This window comes from Mytilus trossulus, chromosome 5, assembly GCF_036588685.1.
Source record: "Mytilus trossulus isolate FHL-02 chromosome 5, PNRI_Mtr1.1.1.hap1, whole genome shotgun sequence".
In the NCBI taxonomy this organism is placed as follows: Eukaryota; Metazoa; Mollusca; class Bivalvia; order Mytilida; family Mytilidae; genus Mytilus; species Mytilus trossulus.
The window spans coordinates 17,631,441-17,645,165 of NC_086377.1; the positions used below are offsets into that span (position 1 = coordinate 17,631,441).

The 13,725-nt window shown below is 31.3% G+C and overlaps 1 protein-coding gene across 1 annotated transcript in view; it reads left to right on the forward strand.

Annotated features, from left to right (window-relative positions):
* The first annotated feature begins 4,545 nt into the window (after window positions 1-4,545).
* Window positions 4,546-13,725, forward strand: part of LOC134718608 (dTDP-D-glucose 4,6-dehydratase-like) — a 37,900-nt gene continuing 28,720 nt past the window's right edge. The window contains exons 1-5 of the mRNA XM_063581239.1: window positions 4,546-4,603; window positions 9,752-9,813; window positions 10,945-11,001; window positions 11,563-11,617; window positions 12,729-12,820. Of these exons, the coding sequence (XP_063437309.1) occupies window positions 4,561-4,603; window positions 9,752-9,813; window positions 10,945-11,001; window positions 11,563-11,617; window positions 12,729-12,820 (309 nt within the window). The 5' untranslated portion in view covers window positions 4,546-4,560. The remainder of the gene's footprint in view (window positions 4,604-9,751; window positions 9,814-10,944; window positions 11,002-11,562; window positions 11,618-12,728; window positions 12,821-13,725) is intronic.

The window sequence follows — 13,725 nt, forward strand, 5'->3', positions numbered from 1 at the left end:
TGTAACCTATAAATTTTATTCATTATAAGGTGTATCTAACCATTAGCAGGAGTAGGGACTCCACTGAATCTAATCTCGTACTGTATATCAATCACTTTTTAGCAAGCACACTAAAATTCAGTACATGATGATATGCTATATTTAATAAGATTTCGCCACATCATATTTATGTTGAAGTTAAAGAGTAACTAGCATTTGGTCATATGTATGTGTATTTACATGTCTGTGAAACATGGGAAATTAATAGATGATGAAGTTTAAAGGTGCCTGTTTTTTTTGTGTTGAATTGTTATATATAAAATTTTGAATCTTTTTCTTTTTGGAGTACGAATTCAACATTTTTGAAAAATATGGGAATTTTTCATTTTTGGGCGGGGATGTTATATATCTGTATGTTGAATCCGTACTTTCCGGAAACGTTGTATTGTCTTAACCATGATTGTTGTGATGATTACATGTATCAGCCTCTTTTGGCGTTTGCATCCAAAGTAAAGGATCATAATTTGAAAGTTCTTCTTTTTATTTGCAATATATATACTTCGTCTTTAGTCCCCCAAACCTAAGTCAGGTATATCACACCGCGCATACCTCAGTCAGAGTCATTACAACAATAGACATACCAGCAAAAGTGAAATCTGCAAATAAAAACAGAAAAGCCAAGTATAAGTTACAATGGGACCAAATGGATACAAACCAATACAACAGGCTCATACAACAGGATATAACTGCAATAGTGGATGAAAATAACATTAACACACAGGTTGATATTCTAACAAATAGCCTTGTAAGAGCAGGAAATATCACAATTCCAACAAAACTCCTGCAACTTAAGGGTCCAAAATGGAAAGCATCCCCAGAAGTTCAAATACTTATAAAATCTTGCAGAAATATATACAAACAGTGGCAAGAAGCTGGTAAACAGAAAGAACATCCATTAGCTACAACACTTAAGCTGCATGGAGAAGAGAAAATTGCGTAGCAAAGTAAGAATGGAACAAGCTGTCAGTAGACAAAGTTTATATCAACAGATAATGGACAACCCAAATACCCAGCTTTTCTATAGACTAATCAATAGGAACCGTAGCAGCCAACAAACTTCTACAAACTGCTTAAAAATCAATGGGGAATTGAATTTCATACCAGAAGATCAAAGAAGAAGTTTTGCATCCTACTACGAGGACCTGAGTGTCCCAAAGGAAGAGTTATTTGACAATAGCTATCTCAACCTATGTAAAATCAGACAGCAGCTATATGAACAAGCAATGGACCAAAGTATTGTGGAAGCAGAACTTTTTACAGATACAGAAGTCATGAAAGCAATAGATGAGCTTAATACCAAAAAAAGTGCTGATGAATTTGGGATATCAGCTGAACATCTAAAGTACTCCAAAACTACTATTACCCCTGCATTAACATCAATTTTTAACAACATCCTACTGAATAAAGCAGTACCAACAGCATTTACTTTTGGCCTACTTACTCCAGTACTGAAAAAACAAAAAGATCCAACTATCATGGGGAACTATCGTGGTATAACAGTCACAGCTACTATTGGAAAAACCTTTGAATATGCTTTTATAGGAAAACTAAATCTAAAATCAAAAACATTGCTACAGTTCGGATTTACAGAAGGATTGTCACCAATAATGTCAAGTCTGCTTATATCTGAAGCCCGATATGAAATCAAAAAGTCAACTGAAAATTTTTATATATCTGTTCTAGATGTTCAGTCAGCATTTGATGTTGTCCAGCATATAATTCTTATGGACAAGGCCATTGATCAGAATATTCACCCCACCTATTGGAAGATCCTAACAGAACTATATAATGGGCTTAGCTCCAAAGTAAAATGGCTAGATGGAGTAAGCGAATCCTTCACAATAAAACAAGGAGTTAGACAAGGTGGGATACTCTCTACTCATCTATATAAAATATTTGTGCAAGATTTGTTAGTTGAGCTAGAGCAGAATTCCTTGGGTTATCATCTAGGAGACATCTATATAGGAGCACCAACCTGTGCCGATGATATCGCCTTCATCTCAAATAATGAGCATGAGCTCCAAATAATGTTGAATGTTATAGACAGGTATGCAAAGGAACATCATTACAAAATACATCCTACAAAAACTGAAATAATCGATTGCTCAAAAATTAAAACTGATTACAACTGGACTATGGATGGTAAAAAAGTAAAAACCACTGATTGCAGTGAACATCTAGGAGTAAAAAGAACAGATGGTTCAGAAAATAACTTCAACGTAAAAGACAGAATTCAAACAGCAAGAAGAACAAGGTATGCTCTGATGGGATCTGGAGTACATGGCACCAATGGACTCAACCCAGAAATCTCCTACCAAATTTATAGAACATATGTTATACCAAGATTAATATATGGATTAGAGGTACTTCCATTAACAAAATCTAATCTTGAAGATCTAGAGAAATTTCACAGGAAGAATCTGAGACACCTACAGTCCTTACCAGAAAGGACATCAAATGCTGCTGTCCTACTGTTTTTGGGAGCCTTGCCGATAGAAGCTGAAATACATAAGAGACAACTATCACTACTATATTCCATTATAACATGTGACAATACCAAAATCAAAGATGTCATGAACAGACAGATAGCTACCAATTTCGATAACAAGAAAAATTTCTTCAGCAAAACACTGAACATTTTAGAGTTATACAGTCTACCTTCAATCAACATACTTCAAAATAGCACACCCAAAAAAAATGCATGGAAGGAAGAAATCAATAGACAAATTCACAAATTTTGGAATGATAAATTAAAATCTGATGCTTGTAATAAAACCAGTCTTAAATATGTCTGCATAGATAATTTGGAAATAGGAAAAACAGAACATGTAATTTTGGAAGCTAAAAAATCAACCCAGAATTGAGATAAGAAAATCCATTGTGAAATCCAGAATGATGACTGGAACTTATATATTGCAATCAGACAAACATAAGTTCACACATTTCTCAACAGAAGCAACATGTCAACTGTGCCATACAGAAAGTGAAGACATAGTACACATGATAACCACCTGTCCTGTACTAAGCACTATAAGAGAGAAATATTTTATAGATATAAAAAAAGTCATTCTGGATAGCTGTGGTCCTGCAAAATGGAATACATACTGCAACAATAAGATGGAAATTACACGTCTGATATTAGACTGGAGCAATTTTAAAGAATCCCTTAGTATAGGAATGGAACTGGCAGAAAAGTTAGAGCAGAAAGCTAGAAACCTACTATTCCAACTACATATCAAGAGAATTGAAATATTAGATGCAAGGAACATCAAATAATATTGTGTAAAACCAAAGTGTACAGGTATATGAACAATTATACTGTGTATTAATATTCAATATTCAGTGATTAGTGAAGAAGCAAAAATGGATAAATGTTTATACATATAAGAACTGTTTTATTAAAAAATGTTAAACATGGAGAAACAAATATATTCATATTCTCATTACATGGACTAGAGATAGATGATTCAAATAAGTGTGTTAGTAAAGAAGACAAAAGGAGGATATTCATCAAGATGAATTGATAATCACCCGAATGCGAGTTCAGCTCTAAATTTATGAGTATAATTTTAAGTTTAAAATTTCTATAAAATGAGAAATGTTATCATATAATTAAAATAATTAAAATTAATGACAAGCTCCTGTATTATAAATGATAATTTTATATGATGCCAAAATATTTTTAACCACATTTTCCACTTAAAACAAAGTAAATTTATTACATGATACTGAACCTAAGAATAAGAACTTTGTTTTTAATGACTGTCTTATTTTTAATTTTTTAGCTTTTTAATTAGATAAAAGATTATAATTTTTATCAATGAAATTCCACATCACCAGTCAAGAAAATTGATGTTCACTATTATGAAATATTTTATCATATTAAAATTGATGCAAAATATATTTTTACTTTTTAAAATACATACTTGTTTTTTTTGTACAACTTTTAAATATTGGATGTTTAAGTTTTAAAACAAACAAATAAAACAACAAAAAAACATGTATATAAGACCCTCACATGTAAATACTGCTATGGTGCACGTTTCTTTTATTATATTAAAAAAAAAAAAAAAAAAAAAAAAAAAAATAGATACAAAATAAAACAGTCTGTATATATATATATAAAAACAACTTATAAATGAAAGTAAACCTCCTACATAGTGTGCTGTACATAGTTATCTACATACAACCAAAAAAAAATCTTACAAAATTTACCCCAAATACTCTAATAATATATATATTAGAGGTGTTCCTATTTAAAGGAAGCTAATACAGAGAAGAAGAAGAAGTATAAGCGAAGCACCTGCTAGAGGAGGAAGATAAAGACTAGGTAACAGGTAACAGTTAAAAATGTTTCTCGTCCTCTAGTACTTAATTTTATGCTTTATATGACAAATTCGTTTAACATAAGACATTTTAAATAAGACTTCACTAAAGCCCCCCACATGACGTACCGTTCGTAAATTTCGCGCGAGTAGAGTTTCTATTCCTTGTAGGTCACATGATTCACAATCTTTAAAAATGGCGGAAGCCAGTACCCGTCCACGAGTTTTAATCCTGGGTGGTATGAATATTTGACTATAAAACTTATAGTAACATGAAAATAATCCCTACATTTAAGCTAGTATATGTATACAAACCGATATTCTCGAAGTATGGCAATCAAAATTGTAAAATCTGGGCTAAAAATGGACTAGGGTCAAGACATCCTACTATCATACATGTAGTTAATGAACATCTCATGTATCATCAATGCCCCACCCCCATTTTCTTGGGTAAAACATTGGTTGATTATATAGGGAATCACTGAAGCATGACTGGAGCCCCCTTCAGGATCCGCCACTGCATTTAAAAATGGAGTGGGATACATCATTTTTACACATGTATACACATGTAAGGCACAAAATGTGCACCATAACCTACCTTGTTTTGTAACCTTTGTTGGGACTCTGGGATCAGGTGTTCTTAAGCTCATGATTTCGGGAATCTTTTTTTTTTTTTTTTCAATTTCAGTATTATGTCTTAATATATAAGCTTGATCTGACTTCATTTAAATTCGGGACTTCACATGATTTTGTGTTTTTAAGCCCTGATTTCAGGATCCTGACCCTTCCTACACCTACTCCTAGTCCAATTAATTATGTCGTCTGGCAAGGCCTTAGACCCCTTCATAAATACAAGGATATAGAATTTTAGGAATATATAAATGAAAGAAAAAAACTGTTGGATACTGAAATTTTCAAAAGTGCAGATCCTTTGACTACCTAAGTGGGTGCGCACCCCTGTCATATTTTTACCAGATAAAGGGGGACTGGGCCTGCTCTGAATTCCCCTCAGAAAAGACAACTTTCGAGTTGTATGCATTTCCGTAAAAAAAACTGGTTTTAGGAAAACGTCACTTGTGCGTTGATGTGTGTCCAGGGATGATTCCAGGTGTTTTCAAATGGGTCCCTTGAACATCAAATTGGGAATTTTTATCCCAATAGGGAATTTTTTATGCATAAAATCTAAGACGAAATCGATCATTTTCCTATAAAAACAGGAAATGGATATTAAGTTTAACCTCTACGTAAACTGATTTAGGAAGTTGTAACATTTGGAATAATTATGGATGGGCTAATGATTATGATATATATGATTCTAATCTCATAGATATGACCACCAGATTACTTGAAAGTTATTGGATTGAGACCAGGGAAGTTGTATTACATGAATATCATTGCACATGAAGCACTACATGCACTAGTCCTAATAATTATGACGTCTTGAAAGGCTATTATATTTTTTTTCTTTGACGCCTTACTTCGAAGTAACTTAAGCATATTACATATAGATACACATATATGACAATTAAATTAAATAGCAAATTGGCTTGCCATATGAACCAATGAAAAAAAAATCATCCATAAGGTATTTTTTCAATAGGTCATCTTTATAAGTTTACCTAGATTTAAATGGATTTCAAATTGAACTGGTCCATTGTCATATTCAGAAAGACAATTACAAAAGTTACTCAATAGATAAGATATCTAAAGCAATTGACCAGTGAACTTTAAAATTATTTGGAAAAGTTTAAAAGATCTCATAAATAAATAAAAAGAATATTAGAAATTAACTTAAAACGATTTATGCATGCGCCGGAAAGTAATTCTCAAAAAGTTGATGGTATTCTAAAGAAGAAGAAAGGATCATTTTCATAACTTTTGAAACAGTTCCATATTTATGAATGGTAACATATCGTATTTCATGAATGGTCTAATCATCAACATTATTTTTCAAAAACGCTCAAACTTGTGCCTTTTGATGAAATAGAGCAAAATATGAAATAATTTATTTTCATCAAATTAAATATATAACCTTGCAGCTCTTCTGGGCGATCTACTTTTACGAGATTGGCGCCCATTAAAATCATTTGAAAATGGATTTATCAATATTATATCAAAATTTGATTTTGCTCCTAGCCGAGGTCTGCTTTCACACCAATTTTAACAAACATGTTATTGATCAACCTGCTGGGCGATCTACTTTTACGATATCAAATAAATAATCCCATAACATTTTAATCAATTGAATCCGGCTGCTATAATTGTTTACCACATGTTGACATAATCATAGATATCTATGACATTATCAAATCGTCCACTAATGTCAAAACATGGGACACTTGATAAACATCTATACTTTGCCTTTATTTTCCAACCTTTAAAGGATAAAGTCCTATACTTTTTCGCAAATACCGATTATTATTTTATTTTCATGAATTGGGAATTTATATTTACAAATATTTTTTTGGGGCCACTGGCTGATTTCAGGGCCCTCAAGCGGCCCTAAACTATATAGTGGAATCATCCCTGGTGTCGTCACTACCACTCTAAAGTTGAGCGAGTATTTGGAAAACTATAATTCTATATAAATTAACGACTTATTCTGCAAATTGAATTCTGAAAATTGACACAACAGCACTGCTTTCATGAGGGAATTGTCATTAAGTACCTACACAACAACCATTATTTTTAGTTTATCCTGTACAATGACCATCAATATGAAAGAGGCTTGATGAACATTAATAGTGTAGGGATACAGGCGAGCCCTTCTATATGGCAGACTACACGAAATACGTCTGACCGTTGTACAAATCCGGTGAATAATGTTCAATTCCTGTCCGAGTGTCCGATGTTTTTTTCCATGGTTTTTTTCTAACATTCTAGCAAAATTGCCAAACAATCTCAAATTCATTTTCATCTTTATTATTCCTCACAGCGATGTTTATTTTGTTCAACCTCTTAGCTTTATGCCACAAATTCGCCAAACAGAAATGTGTAAATCCGGTTAAAAACATATCTGACTGTCAAAAACAACAATGGCTGCCATCATCAGCACAACTGGAAATGTAAATATAACGGTTAAAACTGGATCCGATTCTGGAAACAGATAAGGATAATTCTGAGTTTGACGATTTAAAAATATAATAAACATGATAAATGAAAACGAATCCAAGCAGATCACAATATTCAGCTATGAAATATAAACACTAGAATTGAAAACCAAAAGATATATGAAAAAGAAAGAAAACAGGAAATGATATTTTATACAGAAACTCTAAATTATGTTTAGTTCAATAACATTGTCAAAATCCAATAAAATGGGACATTACTCTTCACTGAAATGCATTCAAGCAATTGTGCACAACTTTCATAACAATATACCTTGTTGTTACATCATTTTGTTTTTGTGCATTTTGGGGAGGAGTAGGGCACAACAAAGTCATATTTTTTTTTTTTTTTTTTGGATGATATACAATTAGATGTAAAAAAAATTGGTCAGGTAAAATTTCATTTGGTCTGGTAAAGCTAGGATGCTTACCAGACAGAATGACCTGTAAAAATAGAATTCATTTGTGTAGTCTGATGTATGGTAAATGACGTCATTAAGGCACGCATAATTGACGAGTTTTTTCCAGTGACGGAGGAACTGAAGAGTGATCTTTTGTACTTACTTTAAGACATAAACAACTTTGACAACCTATGCACTCGCTAAAAATGTGTCTACAGTTTGTCACGTTTATTTCTATGAGACAGATATCATCACATGACAAATATACATCATCATCATACAAAGGGACACAACTCTCACAACTTAACTACAAAACACATATGACCATACAATACAGATACATATACTTAACAGTTTGTTATTACAAACGCTGCATTTCTTTCTTACTTAAATGAATCATCTAAACATATTTTTCCCACTAAAAGAGCTATGTACTTGAGTGATAACCATGATAACTCTAAATAATGTCTTAAATTACTAAATTTAGGTATTGCCTTCATTTCTTTCATTACTGCTAAACTTTCAACAAAAAGGCTTTATCATTACTATCGTCATACATTCAAGACAAAGAACTTGCATGAAAGGGCTCTTAAGTGGTTAAATAAGTATAAATTTAAAGCTTTCATTAATTATCAATACTTGGCATTTAGAATATATATATTCATTTTTTGTTTGGATTTCTAAAGCCACTAGTTCTGAGGGTTTGGAGGGGGTTAAATGATTAAGAAATAATTCATGGGGGCTTGAATATATCGTTATTTTACCACGGGTTGGCCCTTTATGACAAATATTTTACCCTGAGCGATAGCGAGGGGTAAAATATCGGCATAAAGGGACAACCCGCGGTAAAATCTAAATATATTCAAGCCCCCATGAATTATTTCGATTCTAATAGGACAAATACGTCAATTTTTTTTGGATCGAAGCCCTCTAGGTGGAGGCCATTATTTGCCGTTCCCATAAATTAACGCACTTTTAGATTGGCGTAAAAGAACGGAGCAAACAGAATAAGTGACATGCTCAAACTATTCACAAAACTTATTTAGATAGATTTGGATGAATTTTAATGATAATTTACTTATATGGCTTCTATGTATAAAACAAAATAGGCTTATACCCCATTTTAGCATCGTTTGTTTACGTTTCCTTGTTGTAATGATTTTTGGTATCAGAAGCGTGTATTTTCCCGTAAAATGCTTAAATTATAAAGACATCATTCTATGACGTCGGGTACTTCTTTCATAAAAAAACATACATATGTGGGAGTATGATCGGAACAGCCAATGCAATATATTCATATTTTACCACGGGTGTGTACTCAAAGCGTTTGAAGGACGTCATGTTAGAATTAAAGAATAATGCCCTTTAAAATGAAGATTAGAGATAAACAGGCAAAAAAGAATGAAGATTGGAGAAATGCGTTGTCTAATTTTTGAAGATTATAGAAAAAAGGGGTTAATTTTTTTGAAGATTAGAGAAAAAAAAGCATGAAAATTAAAAATTTTCAGAATAAAAGCCCCCCCCCCCCCCCCCCCCCCCGCCCCATCCAGACCCTTATTTCTTGTTGCAATGTTTTTTCTATATAATGTTAATTCCCATTAGTTATTAAAATGTATGTACTCCTTTGATCTGATTTATAAACCAAGACACATTATTTTTCAAAATCATTTATATTTAATTACAAACTCATTAGTTGCATAAATAAAGAACAAATGAAGAAGATTGAGAAAAAAAATGTGATTTACGGTATAAAATGATATTGTATTTTGTATGATTTACGGTATAAAGTGATATTGTATTCTGATTTACAGTATAAAGTGATATTGTATTTTGTATGATTTAAGGTATAAAGTGATATTGTATTTTGTATGTGTTGTAGGTACAGGATTTATAGGAAGAAATCTGGTGTCATACTTGGTGAAAAATAATCTCACTAGTAAAGTATGTACATTTGTGTTTATTGATTATTCGTATATATTTTCCCTTTAATCTTACTGCCTAATATCTCCGAGTATCAACGTACTGTCTGTATCACTGAAAATATTAGGCAATACATTGTGTGACGTCATAATTACCGATAAACAGAATAATAAGTAGTTTCGTTTTTCGAAACTGACTTTATCATGTGGAATATCTAAACTCGCCCTAACAGGCTCGTCTAGATATTTTACATGATATACTAGTCAGTATCAAAAAACGAAACTACCTTTTATTTATTATATTTTATGTACTTAAACTAAACCCTCATTACAAAACTAAATCATTTTTTTGTAAATAGATAGAATTTGATTGACACAGTGTGTGCAGAGTTACTTCCCTTTTACCACTATTTTTGAGGTCTAAGTGCATATATTCCTTCATAAATCATGTAAATTAGCCTAATTCAACCAGTTATACTGACCACTAGACCTTTAGACCTTAAAAAAAGTTGTTTTTTGAACAGTGTTTATTTCCTTTAACCTTGGTTAATTCTTCAATACGATCTAGTCAGGATCTTTTTTCATACTTTGTGAGGTATGTTTTGGTGAGTCAAATAAGTGGCCATTGCAATATAACTCAAGCTCATCATAGTTAAACCTATCTGTCCTAGTGGATTTTGACATTTCCACATGCTATCTCAAACAGCCCGCTACCTCCACTCAATTGTAATCTCTGATTTTGCTGAAAATATTTAATAATTATACAAATGCCAATATTCATAATTAGGTATAAAATGGTTAGTTACAGAATTTAAATTCTACATTTGAAAGTATACAACAAAGACTGGATATTTAAATTAATGATAGAATAAATCATTGAAATAAAAAAAATGTGTAGAACTAAGAAGTAAACATAGTTATTCATCTTGTACAACATGTAACAATTTAAAACAATTAATACATTGTAATACATGTTTATTCATGATATTAAATGCATATGAGATGAAAATCCTTAATTTTACAATGTATTTCAAATTCTAAGTTACACAAATGAAATTTAGCCACTTTCTAGCAGAATGCAAACATGTGTCTCTTCTTAAATGTTGCATTTTATACATTATTTTGTCTAAACATGTATATGTAAATTTTATAGGTAAGAGTTGCTGACAAAGTGCCACCTCCCATGGCATGGCTTAGTCCAAGACACAAGGTTAGTCAAGTATTTATATTTAACCTTTAAATCTACAGAACCCAGGCTAAATTCTATGAAATTTAGTTGGTTTCTATTGGCCTGTGGAAATGTGTTTTTTTTGTCATTGTCATATATGATGGGAATTTTTTTTTTAGCAAATCAGTCTTAGAATAGCAATAGCCCCACCTTCCATCACATCTCTAAGTTTAAGGTTAAGCAACACTTAATCATTTCATAACTTTTCAGTATTTCAACACTTTGTTCTTGTTTTCAGTAGATAAAAGGAATAACATTATTAAGGTGGTACCTAACACTACAGGGAGATAACTCTGTAATATATATAAAGTTTTAATTACGTTTTGTAGTTAAGGGAATATTAAGCTTCTAAATGATCAAAATTAGTGCTTGTCAAACTGCCATGTAACCAGTTTATAGTAATAAGTCAATGTCTGTCACAATGCAATATGTAATTCAGTAAAATAAGTTTAAAATTAAAAAAAGGTTAAGAAGTTCATCCATTTAAAAAACTTGCTTGATTAACATAATTAAGTATGATATTTATATATCTTTCTTTTGTAGGAGATATTTGCTCTGCCTCAAGTAGAATTCAAACATTCCAATCTTATAAACCCAAGTAAGTAGATTTGATGTTTAATCACAAATATTTGTAAATTTTTGAATTATTATGAAAATATTAACTGGCATTTTAAAAATTTTGACGGCATTTATATTAGTATGCATGCAGCATTTAAAAAAATAACAGTATGTATCCATGCATTTGTGTGCAATGATGAAAAAGTAAAATCACAAAAATACTTAACTCATGGAAAAATCAATTTTGAAAGTCCATAATCACTTGGCAAAATAAAATAACAATGCACACACAATGTACACACAAGTTACAGTAAATAAAAGGAAAGATGAGGTAAACACCAAAAAGAAAACACTTAATAAAACAATTTCATAAAAATAAACATGCATGCATATAAAGTCTTGATAATGATTTGAAAGCAGAATAATTTCAGACTATTTTGAATAAACCAGAAAGAAAGAAAAGATAGAATTGTATAATTGGGGCAATCAAAATCATAATTGAAAGTGAAACAAATTACTCAATGGTCAAAAACAATCAAAAACAAAATAGACATAACAGTCCACAAAGTACTACACATAAAACTTAAGATTTAGCAACATGAAACAGAATCCAAACAATAAGGGATAAACAAACAGCCATTTTATTGCTAATTGCAAGTAAAATGTTCCTCAGAAGAACCTATAAAAAAGTAAAACCACAAAAATACTGAACGCCGACGAAATTCAAAAAGGAAAGTCCAAAATCAAAAGTCCAAACACATCAAACGAATGGATAACAACTGTCATATTCCTGACTTGGTACAGGCATTTTCTAATGTAGAAAATGGTGGATTGAACCTGGTTTTATAGCTAGCTAACCCTCTCACTTTTATGACAGTCGCATCAAATTCCATTACATTGTCAACGATGCGTGAACAAAACAAACACACTCAAAGAGTAAAAATGTCAAAATTAGGGGTGCAGCAGTCAATATTGTGTTATCATCTTAATCACTAAGTGGTGTTTAGTTATAAGCTGTGTTTGCAAATATGATTTAATGACTAAAAGGTAAAGGAAAACTAATCATGCAGAAGTTTTCTTTTATTGTATTTATTAAGTTTTGTTAATTTGTTCGTGATAAAATTGACATTATTTATGATATTTAATTACAGAGTCAGTAGAGAATGCATTTGCCGACCCTGATGGAGAGTTTGATTATGTGATAAATCTGGCTGCTGAAACGAAATATGGACAGACTGAACCGGTATAGGTTTACATCATGTTTAAGAAAAACAATAGAAATATGAAAATAAAAAGATCTAGTAAAATATATGCCTTCAACAATGAGCAAAACGCCTACTGTATTTTTGGCTATGGAAGGCCCAGATATAAACAGATTAAAAAGATAATTAGTAACAGATTAATTTCAAACTGTAATTTGAAATTAAACCAATTATATGACTAGACTTTAACCAACAACAACCACTGTACTTCAGGCTGAAACTAAATATGGACAGACTGAATCTGTAGGTTTCATACTATTTTTAATTAAAACAATTGAAATATAAAAAAAAAGTATTTAAGGAATGACTGTAATATTTTTTCTGTCTATGAGGAAATAACATAAAAAATGTGGTTCACACTGAATAATGCACATAGCGGGTTATTTAACAGTGTGCACCACATTTTTAATGTTATTTGGAATAAAGACAGACAAAATATTACAGTCATTTCTTATAATTCAATTCTAACTTCCATTTTAAACCGTAGAAAACCGTGAAAAAATGTTGATGTCATGGTCACATGACTAAATTATGTCTATGGGCTCATAACAAAATAATGAGAGCCACGCAGAAGACGTGTTACATCCATAATTAAATTATAAGAAGATGTGAAAAGATTGCCAATGACATAAATGAGACAAATATCAACTAGAGACCAAAACACTTAAAAATAACAACTATAAGTCACCAATAACCACTTGTGTGCCAATCATGAATGGCCTTCAACAATGGGGAAAAGCAACACTGTATGTGCGACTGACAAATGTTTTGACATGAAAAATTTGAAACAATTCAAATTTATTTTATAACAATATTATTTAAGAAATTCAAATACAAATGTTTATTGGTAATTCATATATTTTCCCTTTGATCTTACTGCCTAATA